This window comes from Ictidomys tridecemlineatus, chromosome 9 (genome assembly GCF_052094955.1).
Source record: "Ictidomys tridecemlineatus isolate mIctTri1 chromosome 9, mIctTri1.hap1, whole genome shotgun sequence".
Lineage (NCBI taxonomy): Eukaryota > Metazoa > Chordata > Mammalia > Rodentia > Sciuridae > Ictidomys > Ictidomys tridecemlineatus.
The window spans coordinates 68,450,720-68,473,034 of NC_135485.1; the positions used below are offsets into that span (position 1 = coordinate 68,450,720).

Below are 22,315 nucleotides of genomic sequence, written 5' to 3' on the forward strand. Positions count from 1 at the left end.
GGTAGGAATACATATGGGTAAGAGAGGATTTTTCTTTCTTTTATGGAAAAGTCTTGAAAATTAAAGATAATGAAAGAGAGCCAGTAGGGAGAAATTTATGATATACTTGGGGGAGAAAGCTATTTGGGAAAGCTGTAGATAGATCCAAGAGTTAACTTTCATTTACTCATACATAATCTTGAATAATAAAGATTTATGAGAGATAATCTTGAATAATAAAGATTTAGGAGAGACAAATTCAGGAGTTTTCCCTTGGAGACAGGGACCACATCAGAGAGAACAGTCTACCAGTCCTTGAATCTACCATTGCAAATAGCATTTATGCCAACCTCAACTTTTTTTTTTAAGGAAAGGCAAGGAATCAATTGACACATCTCAATAATGTTCACCTGATGTCAAATTCTATGAGAATTTCCAGTCTTATGTAAATAGTCATAGATGTGGTTTCCCTAACTCCACATAAAACAATTTAAATAAAGGAAGTCCTTGCCCTCTAGACCATTACAATAAAAAACAGATGACATGGACACACACATCCACCACACCACTACCGCACAAGGACACAGTATCATAGTAAGAGAACATCATAATCTTAAGTAAGAATTTATATTAAATAGAAATTTGGTACTGTTATTTCTGGCATATGGAACATATGTATCTCATAGAAGGTTCATTTTTACAATCTGTAAGAAACTCTTACAAATATAAATCAAAAGCAAAACAACCAGAAATACTAACAAAAATGAACTAAATTTTTGAATAGATATTTCCCAAAGAAAATACAAATAGCTAACAAGTATATCAAAAGATGCACAATGTCACAAATTATCAGGAAAATACTAATTAAAGCCACAATTAGATAGTACCTCACACTTATTAGGAAAAACATAGAACAAAAACATGAAAGTTGGCAAAGATATAGAGATACTGGGATCCTTGAACATTGTTGTTGGGACTGTAAAATGTTGCAACCACTACAGAAAACAGCATGAAGTCTCCTGAAAAAATTAAAAACGGAACTGTATGATCCAGCAATCCTACTTCTGGGTATTATCCAAAGGCATTGAAATCAGGATCCTGAGGAGATATTAGCATTCCCATGTTCATTGCAGCACTGATCATAACAACAACATGTGGAAACAACCTAAATGCCCATGAATGAATGAATGGATAATGAAAAAGTAATATACAGTAGCCTCAATAAAGGAAATTCTCTAATATGAGGCAATGTGGATGAAACTTTAGGATATTACTCTAAATGAAACAAGCCAGTAATGGAACAAATACAATGTGATTCTACTCACATGAAATTCCCCAAATAGTCACACTCATAGAAGCAGGGAATGGAATAGAGAGAGGGGCTAGGGAGAAATGCAGGGCTGCTAATCAAATGTTATAGCTTTCATTTATGCAAAAAATGAATAAATTCTAGAGATCTGGTGTATAACAGTGCAGGTGTAGTTAAAAATACTATGTGAGGCTTAAGGTAGATCTCATGCTAAGTGTTCTTACTATAAAAAAATAGTTTTTTTTTTTTTTAAAGAAAGCTGGTAAGAGACAGCATGAAGACTTAACCCCAACATTAGATCCAAAATCCTTGTGAACATAGAGTTGATATTGGAAGTAATAAAGGTGACCAGGATTAGAATATCACTATTGTAGCCTGAGAAGTAGTGTTCAGTATTTGAACACAGGTAAAACAACAGCAAAGAGGGAGAACACTGGACACTGAAGATGAGGTGATTCTAACAGGATTCGAGGACTGAGAACATGCAGCAGGTAAGAAAGAGGGTATATCACAGTGAGTGTGGGGATTCCCCAGAAATGACTCAGCCACGGTGTAGCTGGCCATGGCCAAGAAGTGAGACGAGCCTGTGTTCACATGCCATCTCAACAAACCAGTTCACAATGATCTGCTTCATGAGGAAGAGTATCATGCTAATGAGCACTACAAAGTGATGCTGGAACATCCTGATTACAGATGAAGCAAAATTAGCACTATTTCTTAGAAAGAATGTTCCCATTAGTAAACATGTATACATCTTATCAACTTGGTAGTTACAGAGTATTTCTGCTAAATAAGGTATCAAAAACAGAGTATCACAAAATGCTAGGAATTGAAAAGGTCTTAAGAGATTGTCTAAGTCAATCATTTCCTTTAAAAACCTGTTTTTAGGCTATTTGAGACATATAAAAGTGGAGAGAAGTATTATGAATCCTCATTAATCTATTGCCAATTCTACAATTTCTGACCAACCTTGTTTCATCATTGTCTCCACTTCAGATAACTGTTTCATTTCTAAAAGATAAGAATTCTTTTTAAAAACAAATAATAATATCATCACATCTAGAAAATTAACGGCAGATGCATAATGTCATAAAATAACTGATCATCAGCATTCAACATTTCTTCCAATTGCTTCTTAGTTTCTTGCACTTGTCTCTGAAATCATACACACACACATACACACATATACTGGGGATTGAACCCAAGGATTCTCTTCCACTGAGTTACACCCTCAGCCCTTTGTTATCATTATTATTATTTTAAATTTTGAGGCAGGGTCTCACTAAGTTGCCCAAACTTTCCATCCCCCTGTTTTAGTCTCCCAATTTACTGGGATTACAGGTTTGCACAATTACTTCCATCTTTGAAGTCTTTTAAAATTTATAGTTTCCCTTTCCATCTATTTTATTTTTCCTGTTATTTTATTGAAAAAAAAAACAGGCAGTGTGTCTAACAATTTCCTATGTTCTGAGTTTTTCTGAATGCATCCCAACGGTGTCATTTTACTTGTTTTTTAATATCTGTATTTCTTATGATCTGGAAGATATAAAGGCTTGATCAAATTTAAGCTCAATTATTTGGCCAAAATCCTCTATGGGTGATGGAGGCATACAATGCTTGGTCACAATGGCAGCTGTGGCAATTTTTTGAATTTTGGTTAAAACATTCTCATTTTTTAAAGATGAGTTAAAATTCAAGTTTCCAATTGGTTAAGTGGTAGAAACAAGTTAGTGGGAGAGTCAAGAATAAAACTCTAGTCTTTTGATTCTCAGTCTCTGCTCCTTTCGTTATATCACTATATCACTGTCATCAAATGCTGGCTGAGTGACTATACCATAGCGGGTACTCCAGTAGGCATTTCGTAAGATTCAGTCCCACCAATCACAACATAATCCAAATCAGAAATCCACAAGTCATCCTAGGCTTCTCCATGTCGTCTCCTAATTCTGTTAAGTCCTTCTGATTTTATTTATATAATCTCTTTCTTATTTGTTTCCTCTTTTCCATGCTAGCACAACTGACTTGAGTTCAAACCTTTATCACTGCTTTCCTGGACCAGTACATAGCCTTTTCAACTCTGATATAGCCTCTCCTGTGTAACATGCTTGCTTTCTTCAACCCCCTTTGCCTTATCATCAAAAGATTTTGGAAACTGCAAATATGAATATGTAATTTTCTGCTTTAACCCTTTGGTGTTTCAGTTTCCAGGATGGATGCCATCCTACTCAGTATAACCTACAGTTCTCTCTATCATCTGACTTTGCCTATCTAACCAATCTCTGTCACTACTTCCACTCACTGTGTTTCAGCCTTATTGAATTACTGAAATTATCTGAATGTGTCAGCAAGGATATGTAGTGATTGTACATATCCTTAGAAAGATTTAGCATTGATCTTTGGGTTACCCCATTCACTAGCAGTGCAATCCAAAGTATACTTACCATCACTTGGCCTCACTTACTTCACCTATATAATAGGAATAATCTCATAGAATTGTTTTCTTTGGGTGAGGAATAAGTGAAAGAGTGCAAAGGAAGACCTAGCATATAAGCACTAGATAACCATGAAATGGTGGTATTACATGCTCATATCCTTTGAGTCCTTCCCACGAACCCCTCCTTTCCCCTTTTGATAACCTAATATATTCCCGTTCTCATTTAAGGACTGTGCCCAATTACTCTAAGGTCAGAATTAAACTCCTGTACTTAGTATCCCTGAGCCTTGTAGATATTTTAGTTCTGAATCTTATGTATATTTTTCTCCCTACAAAACTGTAAAATTTTTTAAAGATAAGGACCAGTTTTTTTTTTTTTTATTTGACTTGCTATGTCCTATGACACAGGCTGGATCAATGGAAAGCGCAATAATTCCAGGACTGGTCAGTTGAACTAAATTTATGGGGTTGAGTTGAATTGAAAGGGCCTATCTGACTTTTGTTTTTAGGACTCTATACTTTCCAAATAACTTTGCTGAAATACTTTCTTTGGATAAGCCATCCAAAGAATACAACGGGGTGAATGGCATAAATTTAACGATAACATTAATTAATTTTTGTTTTCTCTAATATTATGAAGTAGACTAAATAAAACTTCCAGTTGTGGATGTAGGAGAAATAAATGATTAATTAAACAGAACATGCAAACTACTAAGCTAGATTTTCTTTTGCAAACTAAAAAAAAAAGTACTTTGATCTATCAAGCCATTTATTGTGAATTCAGTTTTCATAAACAATTTCAATAACAACAAATCACTCCATACTGATAGGAAAAGACATTAAATATGAATATGAGCAGAAAAAGATATATGAAGCCCCAGAAAATAAAATGAGGTGACTTAATTTGCACAACAGGAAGTGGCTACCTAAAAGGATGATTTAAAAAAGTTTATTTACAAAAGATTAAAATGATTCTCAAAAGTTCTCACTTTATACTCAGCAGTGTTTTAGCAAAGCCATTGTATCTTATAAAGTCTGACTGATTTAATTGCATCAATTTTAATTTATGAGTCACTGAAGTATATTCCAGGAAGAAATATAAAATAATTCATATTAAAATATTATTGTCCATTAAATACTTTACCTTGTTCTTTTTAGGTTACTTTTCTTTTTTAGTTAATGCAGGATTGCATGTGTTGTAAGTTTTCCTTTATTTCAACATAGTGAAAACTTGTGTCATCATGAAATCTTTAAATGGTTAAAAGCTTGTGCTATTTATTTTAATTCAAATCCAGTGTATTATTATATATATTCGGAACTCAAGCTATTCATCTTCATCTTAACCTTCAATTAAATTCCACAATGCAAACCTCTTGGCACTAGACCCACGTTTCATGTTTATTCAACTGAGCTTGTGTCTTAAAAATGTGTTGAAGTTTTGGGGTTTTCTGGTAAGAATCCACATTCTGACATCACCTTGGCTATGACAGTGATTGGCTGTTGAAAGGCAAAGAAAGGTTTATAGCCAGCAGGAGCAAGAGAATAAGTGAGTGAGAGAACAGAGGGAACCCTCAATCTGTGCCACTCACTGTCCTCACTCCAGGACTGCCAAAGGGTAAGATTTAATATGACACTTTAATTATCTTACAATCAGACACTCCATAGTTACAGCTATGGACTTGGCTTTGAATTCTTATTTAACTGTGGATCCTATTGCATTGTGTAGAATGCCTGTGTGATTTACTAATATTGTTTACTATTAAACAGGGATTTCCAATTTTAGATTCTTTCCAAAAGGCTAAGCTTGCTACACTGAGTAAGTATATAATAAGCTCTTAATATTATGAATATGAACTAGAAAATTATGCTTCTTACTATATCATAGATAACTGTTTTCTCATTTTGATGTATTCTAATTCAAATACTATTTGCAAATATGCCTTGATACATGCAGATTTTTTTCATGAATTATATACTTGGTCAGTACTGTAATTATACATAATACATTTTCAATATGTTATATATTAGCTTTTAAAGAGTTAACATCCTATAGAACTATGGAAAATGTATAGTACTAGAAAATAAATAATTGAGTAATTTATGCTCTTCCCAATAAAAACTTATAATTAAATTCTCAAAACTCTCTTTTAAGAACATTTGAGTTGCTGAGTTATTAGTTATCCCTATAAAGCTCTTTGTTTTCAATGAATCACAAAGTAAATCAAATGAGATTTATGTAGGCAGCCAATTGCTGACTACATGAATCATTTGGTTCTTTTTAAAGTATTATTATCCTTGCCATGTTTTTTTTTCTGGTTATTTTATATGTTGCTACGAGAAATTGATGTACTCACAACTCATTTCTAAGTTCAGTGTATTTAAGCTTTCAGTTTCTTAAAATAGGATAGTGATTTTCACATAGCTTCAAAACAACAATCTTGTTTGCTGGTTGGCTCCACCATGGGCCACAAAAATCAAAGCATTATTCTAAACATTGCAGTAGCCACAAAAGCTTCTTGATCAGGTGGGCTGTAAAGAAGAGTATAGACATTGAATTCAAAAGTCCACTCTGCCTCAGAGTGTGAGTCAGCATCCACAGCAGCTTCTCCAGGCCTCAAACCTTACTCTGTGTAATGTTTATTGTAATGTCAGATAATCAATGTGGTAGCAATGAATTTTGAGTGATAAGGTCAAAATAAGAAATTGATCTGCAGGGTTTTGTACATTTTAAATGTTACTTGAATTCCAAAGTGTGTTTACAGGGAAATTGCCATGATCACTACATATTGTTTCTAAAATGTTGCCAAATTGTCACTATGGATGAGACAGCTCTATCACTTAAATATATATATATGAAAATACAAATTAGCAGGTGTTAGTAGACTTTACGCTGTTTATTCAACCTCTAAATGATAGAATTTTCAAACAGAATGTAATTAAAATAGGATAAGATTTCACTATCTCCTTATATATATGAGGAATCATTGAGGGACTGGGGATCTTTGCATACCTTCAATATTCAGTTCTGTTCAGGAACTATTTCCATTTGAAGAGTTGCATCTAATTTGTTTCATGGAATTAAAACCTTACCCCTGTCCATCAGCCATGACCTGGAGAAACCTTGATCCATTCTATTTTCAGTCTCCCATACTAGCACATGAAAACTTAAAAGGAACCAGAGAACAATCTAATTAGAGAAAAAGGGTCCCTGATATTCCAAGATGAGACTCTGAAGAACTTTTCTCATAGATTTATCTTTAGGCATGGCTTGTTAGGTGCTGCATGCTATGAGAATAGTATTTCATATATTATGGATAATTTTTTTCTGTCCTACATGTATACACACACACACACACACATACACACACACATACACACACACATACATACACACACACACACATACACACACACACTATATTTCTGCATTATTTTTTTGCAGTGTTGGGGATCAAACCCAGGGATTGGGTATACTAGGCAAGCACCTTATTGCTGAGCTACATCCCTAAGTTTCTAGAAATTTGGGTTTAATTGTTCCAATTGATAATCATACATAAATGAGAGAAAGTCAATACTTCATCTTTGAGTATGAGTAAAAAAGTTATGCAGTTAGTGTTTATGTTTATTAACCACATTGCTTCATTAATTCCAGAAGTAATTGCCAAAATGAAGACTGCTTTAATTTTACTCAGCATTTTGGGAATGGCCTGTGCTTTATCAGTAAGTTGTTTATTAAAAACGTGTATCTTTTTCAAGTTTGTGTTTTCATGTATAATAAAGGGAATGTAATAATTAAATGTTCTTTTAAACAGATGAAAAATTTGCATCGAAGGATCAAATTAGAAGATTCTGAAGAAAATGGGGTAATTAACTTAAATATACATCTTCAATCTACACTTACTTTAGATTTATTGCACACTAAATGTAAATATAATATTTATTTTGTTTGTGCAGGTCTTTAAGTTCAGGCCACGATATTACCTTTACAAACACGCCTACTTTTATCCCCCTCTAAAACGATTTCCAGTTCAGGTAAGTATATGAGTTAATTTTCATTTTCATCCCTTGTAATTTAAAGGGGATCAAATTTAATATTTTAACACCTCAATTCGACTCTCAATGAAAGTAAGCCATTTACTACAGAAAGTTTGTTTTTTAACATAATAAAGCTTAACTCCAAGCCTTCTTTTGAAGTGTAGATATGCACACACAGAGTAAAGTCATTTGGGCCCATTTCAGATTGGCACAATAAAACAAACACCTTGGCACATTGATTTAAGGCATTTTGTCTAACATGCTGACAAAAATGGATAATTTTATCAATCATTGACCATTAAGCCAGTGGTAAGTTCACTAATTGTCATGATAGTTGATTCAATATGCAATATAATTGCTTTATAGCTCATAATTAAGTAAAGTGGTAGAGAAAAACTTGACTTGATGAACAGCAAAGGCCTTAAAAAATATCTTGATAATCATTGGTAATTGCTGCAGACTTTCTGAATGTTTAACCTGTGGAGGTGACCAGGATCATATATCGTACTTTGGAGCATGATTATAATGGAAGCGTTTGCCTGAGAACTGCAGAGGAAAGAGAGAAATTCATGAAGTGCAGTAAAAACCTTGTGAGAAAAACAAAATATCCCTAAAATTTGTAAACAAAAATGAAAAATAAATAAAACTAAAAATAAGGGTTTCCATTTTAGCTGGGTTACCTGTGAAAGGGCCTTTGAAAACTGGTGGGTGTGGTGTTAATTTTAAATATGCAACAAACCACAATTGCACTATTTTTATTACTATGCAGTTTGGGTTCAGAGCACCAATTTTGTGCCATTTAACCCAAGACTCTGGGACACTAACAGCAGTTAGGATGCTAAAACGATGGGTCAGCACAGTGGCTTGGCATTGCTTTTTACCATGTGTTGGGTTAACCCATCTCCAACTCATACAATGGTAGGAAATGATCATCTTAAAGTATTTCTAGCACCATCATAATTATGTGGAATTTGTGTGGCCACAGAAATATGAACATAAATGATACAAGAGTTGTGGGTTTTCAGAATTGTCTTCCATTCTTTGGTTCACCTCAGGCCCAGAAACAAACAGTGCCCATTTGGAAGTTTATTCTCTTTCTGAAACTAAATAAAAACAATAAGTTCAAGTTTCTGACTAGTTCCTCAACTTTTCTGAAGTATCTGATAGTTAGATATATGTGTTCTTACCTGTATATTTTTATAGATATAGTTGTGTGGTCCAACTCAAATGTCCATAGTGAAATGATATTGGAGAAAATTACAGTTTTCATTCTTGATAGACCCCAAACTATAGATCTTAACATATAAATTTTTCTCAAATTATATGCAGATAGGTCTGGCTCATCTATTGTAGAACTGTAAGACAGCTGCTTCAAAATAAACAATATATTTCTTACTCTGTCTGGCCTAGTATTTATGACTTATTCTATAGTTTGTTTTCATTTAAGTATATTAAGGTAGGTAGGCATTTAATGTAGAAAATTGTTACCCTAGAATGCACTAACCTGTATTGGCTTTGAAATTCAGGTTTATTCAAATAAATATGTGTTGATATGCAATCATTTCTAAAATACCAACTTACATGAAATATATCATTTAGATTACAAAACCATCTGAGGTGTATTATAGCTTACATAATTGCCAGGCTGTATTTACAGAAGTATAAATAAGCTTCCTATTCTAAGCTGCTTCAATTGAAAAAAATATTTTTATGATTCAAATGGTATTTGATTAATGTGTGAACTTTTAGGTGGCAAGAAGCTCATTTCATTTTTATCGGATTCAGCTAAGATGGAAGTATTGTAGGTTTTCAGAATTCTTTCATTAAAGATGACTTTCATATACCTGTATATCCTTCACATATCTATGTAAATACATGAAACACTTCTGAAAGAATCAGTAAGACCTAGTGACAAATTAGAAATGAGGCATAAATGAAAGAAAAGGAAAAAAGCAAATGTCAAAGCTTCAAGGCACTCCAAATAGCTTTTAAGTTGTTCTGCAGACACTAATTGAAGAGTGATTGATATTAAGGTAGGGAGAAAGCTAGAGGCAAGAAAGCCTGTAAAATGGCTGAAACATTCCAACTGAGAAAAACAGCTCTTATTGTGTAAATATACTATCTTCTATATTTAATTTAACTAAATAGAAATAGTTTAAATATAATAATAAACTGTATTCACTATCTGGGCTGGGAAAGGCACAACCTTTAAGGTCATGGCAGTGGAAGGGCAGGTCTAATTATTCTCTTATCCACCTGAAGTTATTCTTGACTCAGAGGGACAAACATTCGTTTCCTTGGATGGATGAATGGCTGTCTGAAGAATGAGGTCAGCAGGAACAGCCCTAAGTGGGACAAGGACATGAGTGTTTTCTGTCATCTGATTTCTAACCAGATGTGAGAGGTCCTTCTGCCGCCATGTTCTAAGTTCAGGATATTTAACTGAGTCATCAGAATCAAAGATAAAATTTTCAGGGCAGGAAATGACAGAATCTGAAGTCAGGTATTCTTGTGATACCTGGTGCCAGTAAAGGTAGCTATAGAAAGGAAGAAAATTCAGTTGGGGTTATCTTTGGTTGAAAAGTGGAAAATCTCCTCTACTATTTTGAAGGTTCTGACAACAAACATTTAGATTTAGATTTCCTCTCAAAAGATAGTCAAGTTTGGGATTGCACATGTTTCAGTGTTAGGATAACTGGGTAAGGCCCCTGAGTTGGTCCCCAACATCACACATAATACACACTGAAGTGCAACTCATTAACTTGTATTTTTATATATAGAATCCTTGGTTTAATTTAACCTAATTTAATACTAAGGTTATCAGAGGGATGGTACTCAATGAGTAAATGAGTAAATTTTTCTCTTATATTTTTATCTCCCATATATAACTTTATTTTAAAAAAATTAAAAATTAGCTTTAATTAGATTGTGTAGATTTAATATTTAAAATCAAACTATAATTTAAATTCACCAAGAGAACTCATCATTTAAGAGAATCATTTAATAACAACTTTATAATAACAATTTTATAAAAGCTGAATTATCATTTCATTTATATTTTTTAAAAAAATACAATCTTAGTCCAAAATCTTCCTTAATAGATTGGGGAAAGTTATAGATTTTGGAGGCTTCTGACTCTTTCTTTATAAAGTTTTAAAAATTGGGACTAATAATTCCTTCATTCTTTCAGAATTAGACAATTCAATGATTTGTTGTTACAGTTTTTATATACAACATATTTTGACATATTGTCAATGCTTTGAGGATTGAAAATGGGGTATTTCACATCTTTTTTTTAATTCCACATCTTGATCATTATAAATACCTCTTTGTTTTCAGCCTTATTTTATTTCTAATTCAATGTCCTAATATCTTTCTCACAAGTATTAGAAACCTGTTCTAAGTAAAAACCAATCAGGCTGGTAATACTAATCAGTTTATGTAACTATGTATGTTTTATTTTATTTCAATCAGCAGAAAATTTTAATTGCTGTGAATATATTTGTAAACACATTATATATATGTAATATATATATATAATCTATACATTTTAGGGAAGTAGTGACTCTTCTGAAGAAAATGGAGATGGTGATAGTTCAGATGAGGAGGAGGAAGAGGAGGTAAGAAACTTTTCAATCTTTTCACAAACATCAGGTAACACACACACACACACACAAAAAAAAAAAAAATAGGAAACTAATCTACTGTAATCCAGACTTAGCAAATAGCCATCAACACTTTACCAACTGCCCACATCTCCTATTTTGGACAAGTGAAATGTTATTTAATTAGCACCAACTAAAATAACCTGTTTAAAACACTGTTGCAGTTTGGGGTTAAAGCTACCTCTAAGTGGTACACAAAAACAAAATTGTCTCCATTTTCAGTGAAAAAGTATAAAATCTGTTAAAAAGAAACAGAAGTTAGTATTTACATTCAGGTGAATAAAGCATGATGGTTCAAGAGAAGTAAATAATTCTACACTCAGTGCAATGTTTGTTTTAAGGAATAAACTTCAGAAATTCAGTTTCCTAGTTGTGTGGCATGTAAAAGCCAATTCTTTAAGAGTGGTATTGTGACTCATCTGCCTTTCATAATGTACAGAATAGGACTTTTTTTTAATGGAATTTCACATTTTTTTCCCTGGTAACAAAATTCATGTTCTTATGGAAATGAAAATAATCAAGATGAACAAATACCTTCCTATATAGTTCTATGAATTAGTGTAGACCATGGCTAAAATTCATCTACATGCCTCGGAAATTGTGGCATCATATTTATAACAGAAACTAAGGAAACATACAAATTAGGCTGCACTTTCCTGGATAGTCAATTATAGTTGTCCAGGAGTTTGGGAACCTTCTAAATTCAGGGATTCTTAGGTGGCTTTTATGAATAGACAATGACTGTCAAAAATGGATCTTGTATAAGTGCCGAAGACAAAATGGTGTGGAAACTTGAAAAGGGGCAAATCATTAGTTTGGTTTTAGTTTTTTAAGTAACATTCCCTGTACCATAATTACACTAATAGCTTGAAAGTAGAGTTTACAGGAATGCCAAAGCAGTACCAGGAAAATACTACCTACTAAATCCCACAAAATTTTGCCTTGAGTTCCACAAGCAATCTTTATAAGAACTGAGCTAGCGTTATGCATTTAACTTCATTTACTTGATGTTCAGTGATTGTAAAACTACCTTTACACTAGACTTCTCAGATTGCACACATTTTAGCAGTGATTCTTCATTTGTTGTGCTGATGGTTGAGGACAGAGAAAGAAAGATTAGGTGTCCTTTGGGGGTCTGATGAACCCATGCACAGTCAACATTTTGTCAACCACCTCTGAATATTTGTGATCCTTCCAGATCTTATCCACCAAACCATATTGACTCGGTGGCCCTTAGACTAGAATAAGGCTTGGGTGAAGACCTCTGCTGTGCCTTCTTTTGTATCTCCTCATACTACCATAGTTTCATAAATATATGGTGCCCAGTAAATATTTGATAGTTTAGATTTGAAACTTAAGAGGAATAAGTGCTCCGAAGATCATTCTTTAAAAGTAATAATGGAAAAGTGTGTGAATAAATATAACTGGGATCTTCCATCCTGAAGAGAATGGAAAATGCTTTTTTGCTCATTTCTTACCTAAAATTTCATCAGCAATTTAGGTTAAATATAGCCCCCAGGAATTATATTCACATGAGGAAAGAGGAAAGTACTTGGGCACATGTTCTCTCACATGAGAGAGAGCGTGGTGGAGAGGGAGAAATAGAGGGAGGAAGAGAGAGAGGGAGTGCAAGCGCTATCTTCCAGCTACAATAATTGTTCTAACTATGGATATTTTCACTAGGAGACTTCCAATGAAGAAGAAAATAATGAAGATTCTAATGGAAATGAAGATGAGGAATCTGAGGCTGAGAACACCACACTTTCTGCTACAACACCTGGCTATGGGGAAGAGGTTACACCTGGAACAGGGAACATGGGCTTAGCTGCAATCCAGCTTCCAAAGAAGGTAATAATTCTTCCCAATTGTTAAGTTTGCTATTATGTTTTTGCTGCAATCTAAGATAAGCCTAACACTACACACACACAATGTTTTATACTATCTTTGTTCACTCACTGAAGAATCAAGTACAAATAAAATTTCCTTTTGTACAAATAAGGAAAGATCTTCTCCCAGGCAAATTCTGCTGGTGTTATTACACTGCTCCTTTTACATTATAAAGAAAGATTAAGGATAAGCATCAAAAAATGGATAAAAATCCTGAGAGGTGCCATTGAATTTCAGAGGAGGGTATTCCAAGACAGAGAAAGTGAATAGCAAAGCTTTTGGAAATATCTCCCCAAGAGAAGGCCTGTCAGGAACATTTTGTCCTTATGAAACCATCACAAAGCTACTTATTTTGAATTTTTAAAGTCCCCTCCAATTCTTTTTGTAAGTTAAATTGGCGTCAATTAAAAAACGTGATCTGTTCCAAGGCTGTCAGAACAGAATATTGTGTTAGATGAAGGCATGGACTTACCTTTAAAATTTTTACAGCTATATTTGGATTCTTTCAAACCTTTCCTTTCAGGTTGGCGATTTAGGAAACAAAGCTACAAAGAAGAAGGAAAGTGATGAAGAAGAGGAGGAAGAAGAAGAAAATGAAGAAAACGAAGCAGAAGTGGATGAAAATGAGCAGGGCATAAATGGAACCAGCACCAACAGCACAGAGGTAGAAAATGGCAACGGCAGCAGTGGTGGAGACAACAGGGAAGAGGAAGGTGGGCAAGAAAGTGTCACCAGGGCCAATGTCAGAGGAACCACACAGCAGAACAATGGCGGCTACAAGACAACAACACCTCAAAATGGTGGGTTTCAACCCACAACCCCACCACCGGAGGTCTATGGGACCACCTCCCCGACATTTGGAAGAACCACCACTGTTGAATATGAGGGGGAGTATGAGCAAATGGGCACCAATGAATATGGCCATGACTATGAAGTCTATGACAATGAGAATGGTGAGCCTCGTGGGGACACCTACAGAGCCTACGAGGATGAGTACAGCTACTATAAGGGGCAGGGTTATGGTGGCTATGATAGTCAGAATTACTATTACCATCAGTGAAGGCTCAGCCTGGGATGAATTCATCCATTTTTGTTCTGCATCTGGCTGCCATTTTTAAAGTTCAACTCAGGACGGTGCTATATAACAAATGGGCATCTTACAATGTGGAATGGTAATACAGTTCCAAAGTGATTTTCTGTAATTGCTTCTGTGAGGAATGGGTTTCTTGTTGCTTTTCTCTGATGTTAGTGAAAGGTTGTTGTAAATCAAAGCCATTTATCAAGCAGTACACCAATCCGTGAGATGGAATTAGATGGAATGTTTTGAGGATGTAGTCCTATATATACTGTTTGTAACCTGTTTGCACTATTGCTAACTGCCTAAATATATTCTTTGTACAAGAAGTGCTTCTAAGAAGGGATCCATTGAGATTAACGGCACTGTATTCAATAAATGTGTAGTTCTTAATCACACTACCTAACACTGTATATTAACTTCAAATATCATTCTCATGTACTTTTTATGTGATCTATATGTATATTCTATGAGTTTTATCACAAATAAAATGCAATCCTTAAAGTATGTTGTAATAAAGAAGAAAAATGAGGGATTCAGAATGCATAAAGATTAAATAAGGAACAATTCATCTAAAGGAGGAAAGTTTATTTCCAATATGGTTTAAAACTAGAAGGAACTGTAAACATTTGAATAAATTGGCATAACTAAAATTTTACCATGCTTGTGGGCAGGGTCAGCGATAGGCATTAGGTTAATGAATGACTTTTCTTAGGGTTGCCAGATTTAACAAATATAGAATGTCTAGTTAAGTTTGAACAATCAATAGATAAACAATGAATAATTTTTAGCATGAGTATGTCCTGCAAATATTTAGCCTCTGTGAAATATTTGGGATATACTTAAACTAAAAAAATGATTCACTATCTAATATTCAACTTTGGATATCTTGTGTTTTTTTCTGGCAATCTTAATCTTGCACTATTTGATTTTGTCTGGGATAGGAGGTGGATAGGGAAAAATTTTTAAACACATGGACACAGACACAGACACACACACACACACACATAGCTGATGTACAAAGGCTTAGCAGTAATTTACACCTTTAACATAAGCCTGAAAGCAAATTTCAAATGTGTGTAGTAAAAAAAATATAGTCATAAGAAGTAAAAAGAACAATAATTAATTTACCTTTAATTTATTCAATACAAGATGTAAGGACATTTATAGAGTCTAGACAGTGTTTAGACATTGAAACAACACACACACACACAAATAAATAAAGAACCTTATCCTCAGAATGATTTCAGTTTGATAGCTACCAGTGTTAATGTGTTACATGCATCACCTACTCATTGCCTCTAATATTATTTTGAGAAATATGAGGCATTTGGAAGAGTTGGAAGAATAGTCAGTACATAAGCATCATTATTCTACCTTTCACTTAGACTATGAGTGGTTAATGCTTTGCCACCTCTGTGTTCTGCATTCTTTGTACCTCATTGTGTGTGGTTTGTGTGTACACATCTTTGCCAAACCATCAAAGAAGAGGTTGCAAATGTTATGATGCTTTATCCCTAAATACTTCAGAATTTGGTGTAAGAACAAAGAATTCTCCAACATAACCACAATACCATTTTCATTCTCATTCTCAAGAAATTTAACATAGACACATATATGTACTATAAATTTAGCTAGACATTCAAATTTAACTACACATTCTATATTTATTATATTTGTTATTATATATATATACACACACATATATGGAGATTTATACTATATAAATCCAAATTTAACAGATAGCCTGTATTTATATTTGTTAAATCTGGCAACTTTGACAATATATATTCATATATAAAATATATCTACTTAGGTACACACATATATGATACTATATATAATACTTATATAATTATATATTATAATATAATACATTATGGTAATTATAAAATATATCATGATTACATATGATATATTTTTTTAAAGAGAGAAAGAATTTTTTTAAATATTTATTTTTTAGTTTTCGGTGGACACAACATCTTTATTTATTTTTTTATTTTTATGTGGTGCTGAGGATTGAACCCAGTGCCCCACGCATGCCAGGGGAGTGCGCTAACACTTGAGCCACATCCCCAGCCCATGATATATTTTATTATACATCATTATAAAATTATATATAATATCACTATATTATGTATTATATATTATACAATAATATATGAATATAATATAATCATTTAACCAAATATAATATTTACATAAAATTATATATAATATTATTTTAGATTATATATTATTATGTCATCTTATTATATACCACAATTATATTATATATTTTATAATAATTATAATATATATTTTATATTATTATATGTAGTATATCATAATGATATCTGATGCCATATATCATATACTTTTACATAATATGTACTATATAAACATCATATAGTATGAGATAATATGTAATATTATATATTAGATTATCCTTCATGCATTTTTTTGATGCTAGGGATTGAACTCGGGGCTACCTCACCACTGAGATACATCCCCAGTCATTTTTAATTTTTATTTTCAGACAGGGCCTCTCTAAGTTGCTGAAAGTCTTGCTAAGTTGCTGAGACTAACCTCGACTTGCAGTCCTTTTGCGTCAGTCTCCTGAGTTTCTGGGATTATAGGTGTGCACCACCACAACTGTCAATATTTTATAATATGCATGCATATTCAAAATTTTCCAATTACCCCAATACTGCCTCCTATTATAAACTCATCTAATTTTCACAAAACTCTATCACGTAGGTATTATTATCATAATCAATTTTACTGATGAAAAGACTGGGACACAAAGAGATCACATGCAGTCAAGCTAGGGTTAAACAGAGGCAGACTGGCTTGGCACCTCCTGTGTTCTATACCGCCATGCAATGCACATTTGTATGTAATTTTTCATCAGCGATAGATGAGCAGGGAATCACTAATGATGAGAACATTACTGGAAAATGTGCTTTGTCTTACATCATAATTTTCTCAAAAATCAACCATATTTTATGACATGAATCCTAAAGGACATTTTCATATCTAGGATCTTCTCCAGTTTTTGGTGTATCTTTCTGTACAGGAAGCTTGTTATAGTGTATCTGCTCTGGAATCAGATAGGCTTGAATAATGGTCTTATCAACAGTAAATGAATTTCCTTCTCTAGTGTTTATTCCCTCATCTCCTATGTGAGGATGGTCTTCAGTGGACTACTCTTCAGGTCTGACCTGTCATGAGGAACTCAGCATCAATCAGCACACAGGTCCTTTTTTTCCCCCTCTCTCTGTCCTTGCTCCCTCTTAACAGTTAGGTATATTGTAATAAAATCATCCAGGAATTAAAAGAATGTTTTTGGAAATTGAAGAACTCTTTTTTCTTGCCCTAGTATATCTTTTTAGAGTGAAAGTTTGTGATGAGATTGAGGGCTTGGGACCAGTGTGATCAATACTACTTGTTAGATTACATATCTTATCATCCTTAGCTATCTCAATATATCATGGAATCATCAAGTCAGATTGGGAAAGATCTTTAAACTTTATGAAGTGTATTTACTTTTTAATATTCAGAAGTTATTCATTTTACATTGTAAAAGCTGTCAAGTTCTTTGTTTCTTTTGTAGCTTTTGGCCCATGGAATGTGGGTTTCCTCTCTTTACTACCTAAAGGATTTGAGCAAGCTCATTTCCGTCCTCAAGTGCAGAATGCTTCCCTCTGAGACTTCAAGTATCTAGGAGTCTCCAATAATCTGGTAGGTTTTTTGAGGAAAACTGGTACATTACACACTTGGAATGACCAACAGTAGCAGAGGAGATTTCCATGCCTTTGCCAGTACAAGTTGGTAATCAGTGAGGCCCATGGACACTAGTCACTCAGGGCCTAGATGAAGGCAACATAAAGTTCCTAAGGAAGAAAGGGATGGGCTCTTGAGGGCTGTGATGTGACCCACCTTCATGGATTCCAGCTTTGACCTTTTTGTTGGTTTTCTCAGCCAAATTACAGAATACCTTCAGTATGGCAGCCCTGCTCCCGTTGAAATATTTTTTCCTACCTAGGACCCTAGGTTTTAATTTCAACCTCCTTCTGCTTTCCTAGCTAACTAGCCTCCTGGCCTCATCCCCTTTGACCTTCTCTCACAATAGCTCTATTTCCTGTATTCTCTGATAATATTTCTTGATGGTCCAGCTGGGAGAAACCAAATGAGAATTCCAATTATTAGAGTAGAAAGAGAAATGATTGTATTCTGCCCAGGGAATGATACTTCTTCCTTTGAGAATGAATCAAATGATTCCTTTAAATGGAAAAAAAGATAAATTAAAACAAGCCATGCTCATATTTGGAGGGAACATGAAATCCAATATTTGTATCCTGCTATTCATAGAAAATTCTTTTGTGATTGTTCAAACAGAAGCCATTCTGCAGCTGTGGCAGAGTCCTAGATACATATAAATATCCGTTCTCCATTCTTCCTCTCTCATAATAATAATAGAATATTCCCTGTCTTTTAAAGAGCTGGGCATGTGGCTTTCACTTTCCTGGATGATTAGATATAAATAATTTTATTTAAGCTTTGTGCATATATACTTGTGAGGCATGCATGTATACATGTTAGCCTCGCTGACTGCCCACTTGTACTGGTGTAATGAAAATTTTCTCTGCTACTGTTGGTTACTTCAACTGCATGCATTACCAGTTTTCTCCTAAAAACCTACCAGATTATTGGTTGGTCTCTGAAGAGAAAGACTATTCCCCTTTCCCTCACCCCAGTTTCCCTATCCTACTGGCTGGAATTCAACCATGATGGAGAGCCACCTATGATGGTGTACATGAAGGCAGTAGTTTAGGATAGCAGGTGACAAGCTGGAGAATAGTCTGACTCCAAGGAGTGCCACATCTGCCCTGTATACCAATGTATAAAAACGAACTTCTATCTTCTTTAAGTCATTATTATTGTAGGTCTCTGTTAGTTATAAACAACTTGTGTTCTAACTCAGAAGTGCTCTAATTGCAGTCCTCAGATCAGCAGCATTAGCATCATCTGAAAACTTGTTAGAAATGCAAATTCTGGAGCTCCAGTCAAGACCCAGAGGTGGCCAGTAGTTTCAATGCCCTTCCAGGTGATAACCACTGTTTTTACTGATGTAATAGCTACTGCTTATTATACCCTTACCACATGTTTTTGTTATTTCTAGCGTTTTACATATGTTGCCTCATTCACAGCTCTATTACTGAAAGTCGACTGTTTTGCAGGCAAGGGAAGGAAATAACAGAGATATTCCATTTTCTTTAAATGATCCAGTTGGAAAGTGGAAGAGAAGAGACTGACCCAGGATTCACACTCTGGAAACACCTCAGAGTTTCTTTATACAGAAAGGTCAGCCTGTTAAAACAAGTGAACTTACCTGAGAACCAGAGGAGGAAATTTCAGATAAGAACACACAGAACAACCTAATGATGTTGAACTTCTTTGTCTTTTGGAATTAATGTCATCTTATAGGTTTCACATCATGCTCTGGTGTTCTCAGGGGAGTCAGAACAGATTGCTAGCAAATGAGGAAAGCATCCTTCCATGCCATTGTCAAAATAGAGCAACAGTGTGTAAGTGGAAATTCGATTACACCTCTCAACAAAAAGCACTGTATTCTAATGTAGGTCTTTAGGTGATAAACTGCAAAAATTAACTACATCAAGGCAGGGACCTCTTTGGCTCCCAGGGTTATGATGAAGATGTTAATACTGGACAGAAACTCTGACTTATGTGTAGGGCAAGAGGTTGCTGGATGAACTCCAGGTTCCCTGCCTCTGATGCCAATTTTCAAGCCTATGCATCTCAGGTATTTTCACCTCAACATTTACGTTTTAGTCCCCACCCCCAACTTTTGGTCTGTCGTGTACCTTGGCATAGGCTGACCCATTTAGCATTAGGTGAGACATGTTAATCTGGCTCTCACTTTGCACCAAGGATCCTCTAACTGGGTCCTGGGCATGATGTTCTATTGGTTGTTCTAGAACTTTATAGCTCAAAGACTACTATCCATCCCTGATAACTACTGATACTATTCCACCTGTGTCTATTCATGGGGCCTGCAAGAGGATCTTCCTGTGACGTTGGTCTCCTCTACTAGAACCTCTACTTTGACATCTATGTTGATGTCCTTGATTACACTGATCACCCATTTATTCAGATACAAGTTCTGGTCTAAAATATTCCATTAATAATTGCGTGTGTACCTGAATATGAATGGGTAAGGGCTTCTCAGATGTTAAAATTGAGTCTCTAAAAAGTGTCTTTTGCATTTTTAGTGCTCCTTTAATCAAGTTTACTACCCATTCTTTTCTAGAATTTCTACTGGTAGCAGAATCTATCATTACTTTACCTATATAATCCTCTACACATCCTAGAGTGCAGGTTAGGAGTCTCCATAATCTCCTGCACCTCTCAGCCCAAGAACATGCGAACATAACACTTTAAGAGTAATCCTTAACCAATAAGAAATGGCCGGTCAATCGCTTAGGTACAGCTACTGAGTTTCAAGCTGAAATTGAAAAATCCGCCCCCCTCTCCCTCCCTCCCTCCCTCCCCCCCTCCCTCCCTCCCCCCCTCCCTCTCTCTCTCTCTCTCTCTCTCTCTCTCTCTCTCTCTCTCTCTCTCTCTCTCTCTCGTGTGTGTGTGTGTGTGTGTGTGTGTGTATGTGTGTGTGTGTGTGTATGTGTGTGTGTGTGTGTAAGAGAAGAGATCCTGTCCTTACAACATGGTTATATACTCAAGGTGGGAATGTCTGCACCTGTTTCTTCTGGCTGTATTTATCCACTTACATAAACACATTAAGTACCTTCCTGCCCTTCCACTAGTACTCCCCACCAGAAAAAGAAAAAGGTAGATGTTCAGACTTAGACTTCCAAAATTTCAAAACCAATAACAACTTATTTTAAAAATTGAGGTAAATATAGTTTGAATTTATGTCTTTTGCATAGATTTTTTGAAACTAGATTAAGAAAAGAAGATGGATAAAAATATTTTTGTCCCATTATTGTCATTGTTGTTTTGTGGAAATGAAAGTTCTAAAATATACTTTGGTTTTTTGATTTTTAATTTTTTGAAACACATTCTATTTTTTTATTATTCTTAATTAATACATACAAATGGCACGTGGGGTAGAGTGTGAGAGTTCAACACCTGTATACTATATGTACTGATCAAATTGGGTAATTGGAATTTCCACCTTATTATTTCTGTGGAGCCTTCTCTCAAGCTCTTCTGTTCTAGTTCTTCATAAAATATATAACAGGCTATTGTGAACTATAGTTACCCCACAATGCTATGGAACACTAGAACTGCTACTGTGTTTTGGTAATCATTATCCAATCTCCCTCCATTTTCTCTTCCCTCCATCCCTGTTTTAGTGAGCTTTTTTGCTACTGCAACTAAAAGATCTGACCAGAACAATTGTAGAGGAAAAAAGGTTTATTCAGTCGCTCACGGTTTTAGAGGTCTTAGTCCATAGAATGACAGCTCCATTCCTCAGGGCTCAAGGTGAAGCAGAACATCATGGTGGAAGAGTGTGGCAGAGGGAATCAGCTCACATGTTGATCAGAAAGCAGAGAGACAGACTCCACTCCCCAGATACAAAATATATACTCCTTAGCCATGCCTCCAATGAACCACTTCCTCCAGCCACACCACACCTGCCGCCAGTTACCACTCAGTTAATCACATCAGGGATCAATTCACTGATTAGATTAAGCCCAATCATTTCTCCTCTAAGCCTACTTGCATTGTCTTACACGTGAGCTTTTGGAGGACACCACATCTAAACCATAATAACCCTCCTCAGAATCTAGTAATCAGTTCTATATTCAGATCAACTTTTTTCAGCTTCCACATGAGAGAACAGGCAATGTTGTCTTTCTTTTGGGGGCTTATTTATTAATATTATATTCTCCAATTACATTTTGATG

General features: G+C 34.7%; 1 protein-coding gene across 1 annotated transcript; it reads left to right on the top strand.

Annotated features, from left to right (window-relative positions):
• Positions 1-5,178: 5,178 nt before the first annotated feature.
• Positions 5,179-14,458, top strand: Ibsp (integrin binding sialoprotein). The gene is made up of 7 exons (XM_005341899.5): positions 5,179-5,337; positions 7,375-7,442; positions 7,535-7,585; positions 7,677-7,754; positions 11,312-11,377; positions 13,106-13,270; positions 13,833-14,458. The coding sequence occupies exons 2-7, from the start codon at positions 7,389-7,391 to the stop codon at positions 14,367-14,369; spliced, it is 951 nt and encodes a 316-aa protein (XP_005341956.2). The 5' UTR covers positions 5,179-5,337; positions 7,375-7,388; the 3' UTR covers positions 14,370-14,458.
• The last annotated feature ends 7,857 nt before the right edge of the window (positions 14,459-22,315 follow it).

Coding starts and splice junctions, on each gene's coding strand:
- Ibsp (XM_005341899.5), top strand. CDS start 7,389: ATGAAGACTGCTTTAATTTTACTCAGCATTTTGGGAATGGCCTGTGCT. Junction 7,443..7,534: donor GAATGGCCTGTGCTTTATCA/GTAAGTTGTTTA, acceptor TCTTTTAAACAG/ATGAAAAATTTGCATCGAAG. Junction 13,271..13,832: donor CAATCCAGCTTCCAAAGAAG/GTAATAATTCTT, acceptor CTTTCCTTTCAG/GTTGGCGATTTAGGAAACAA.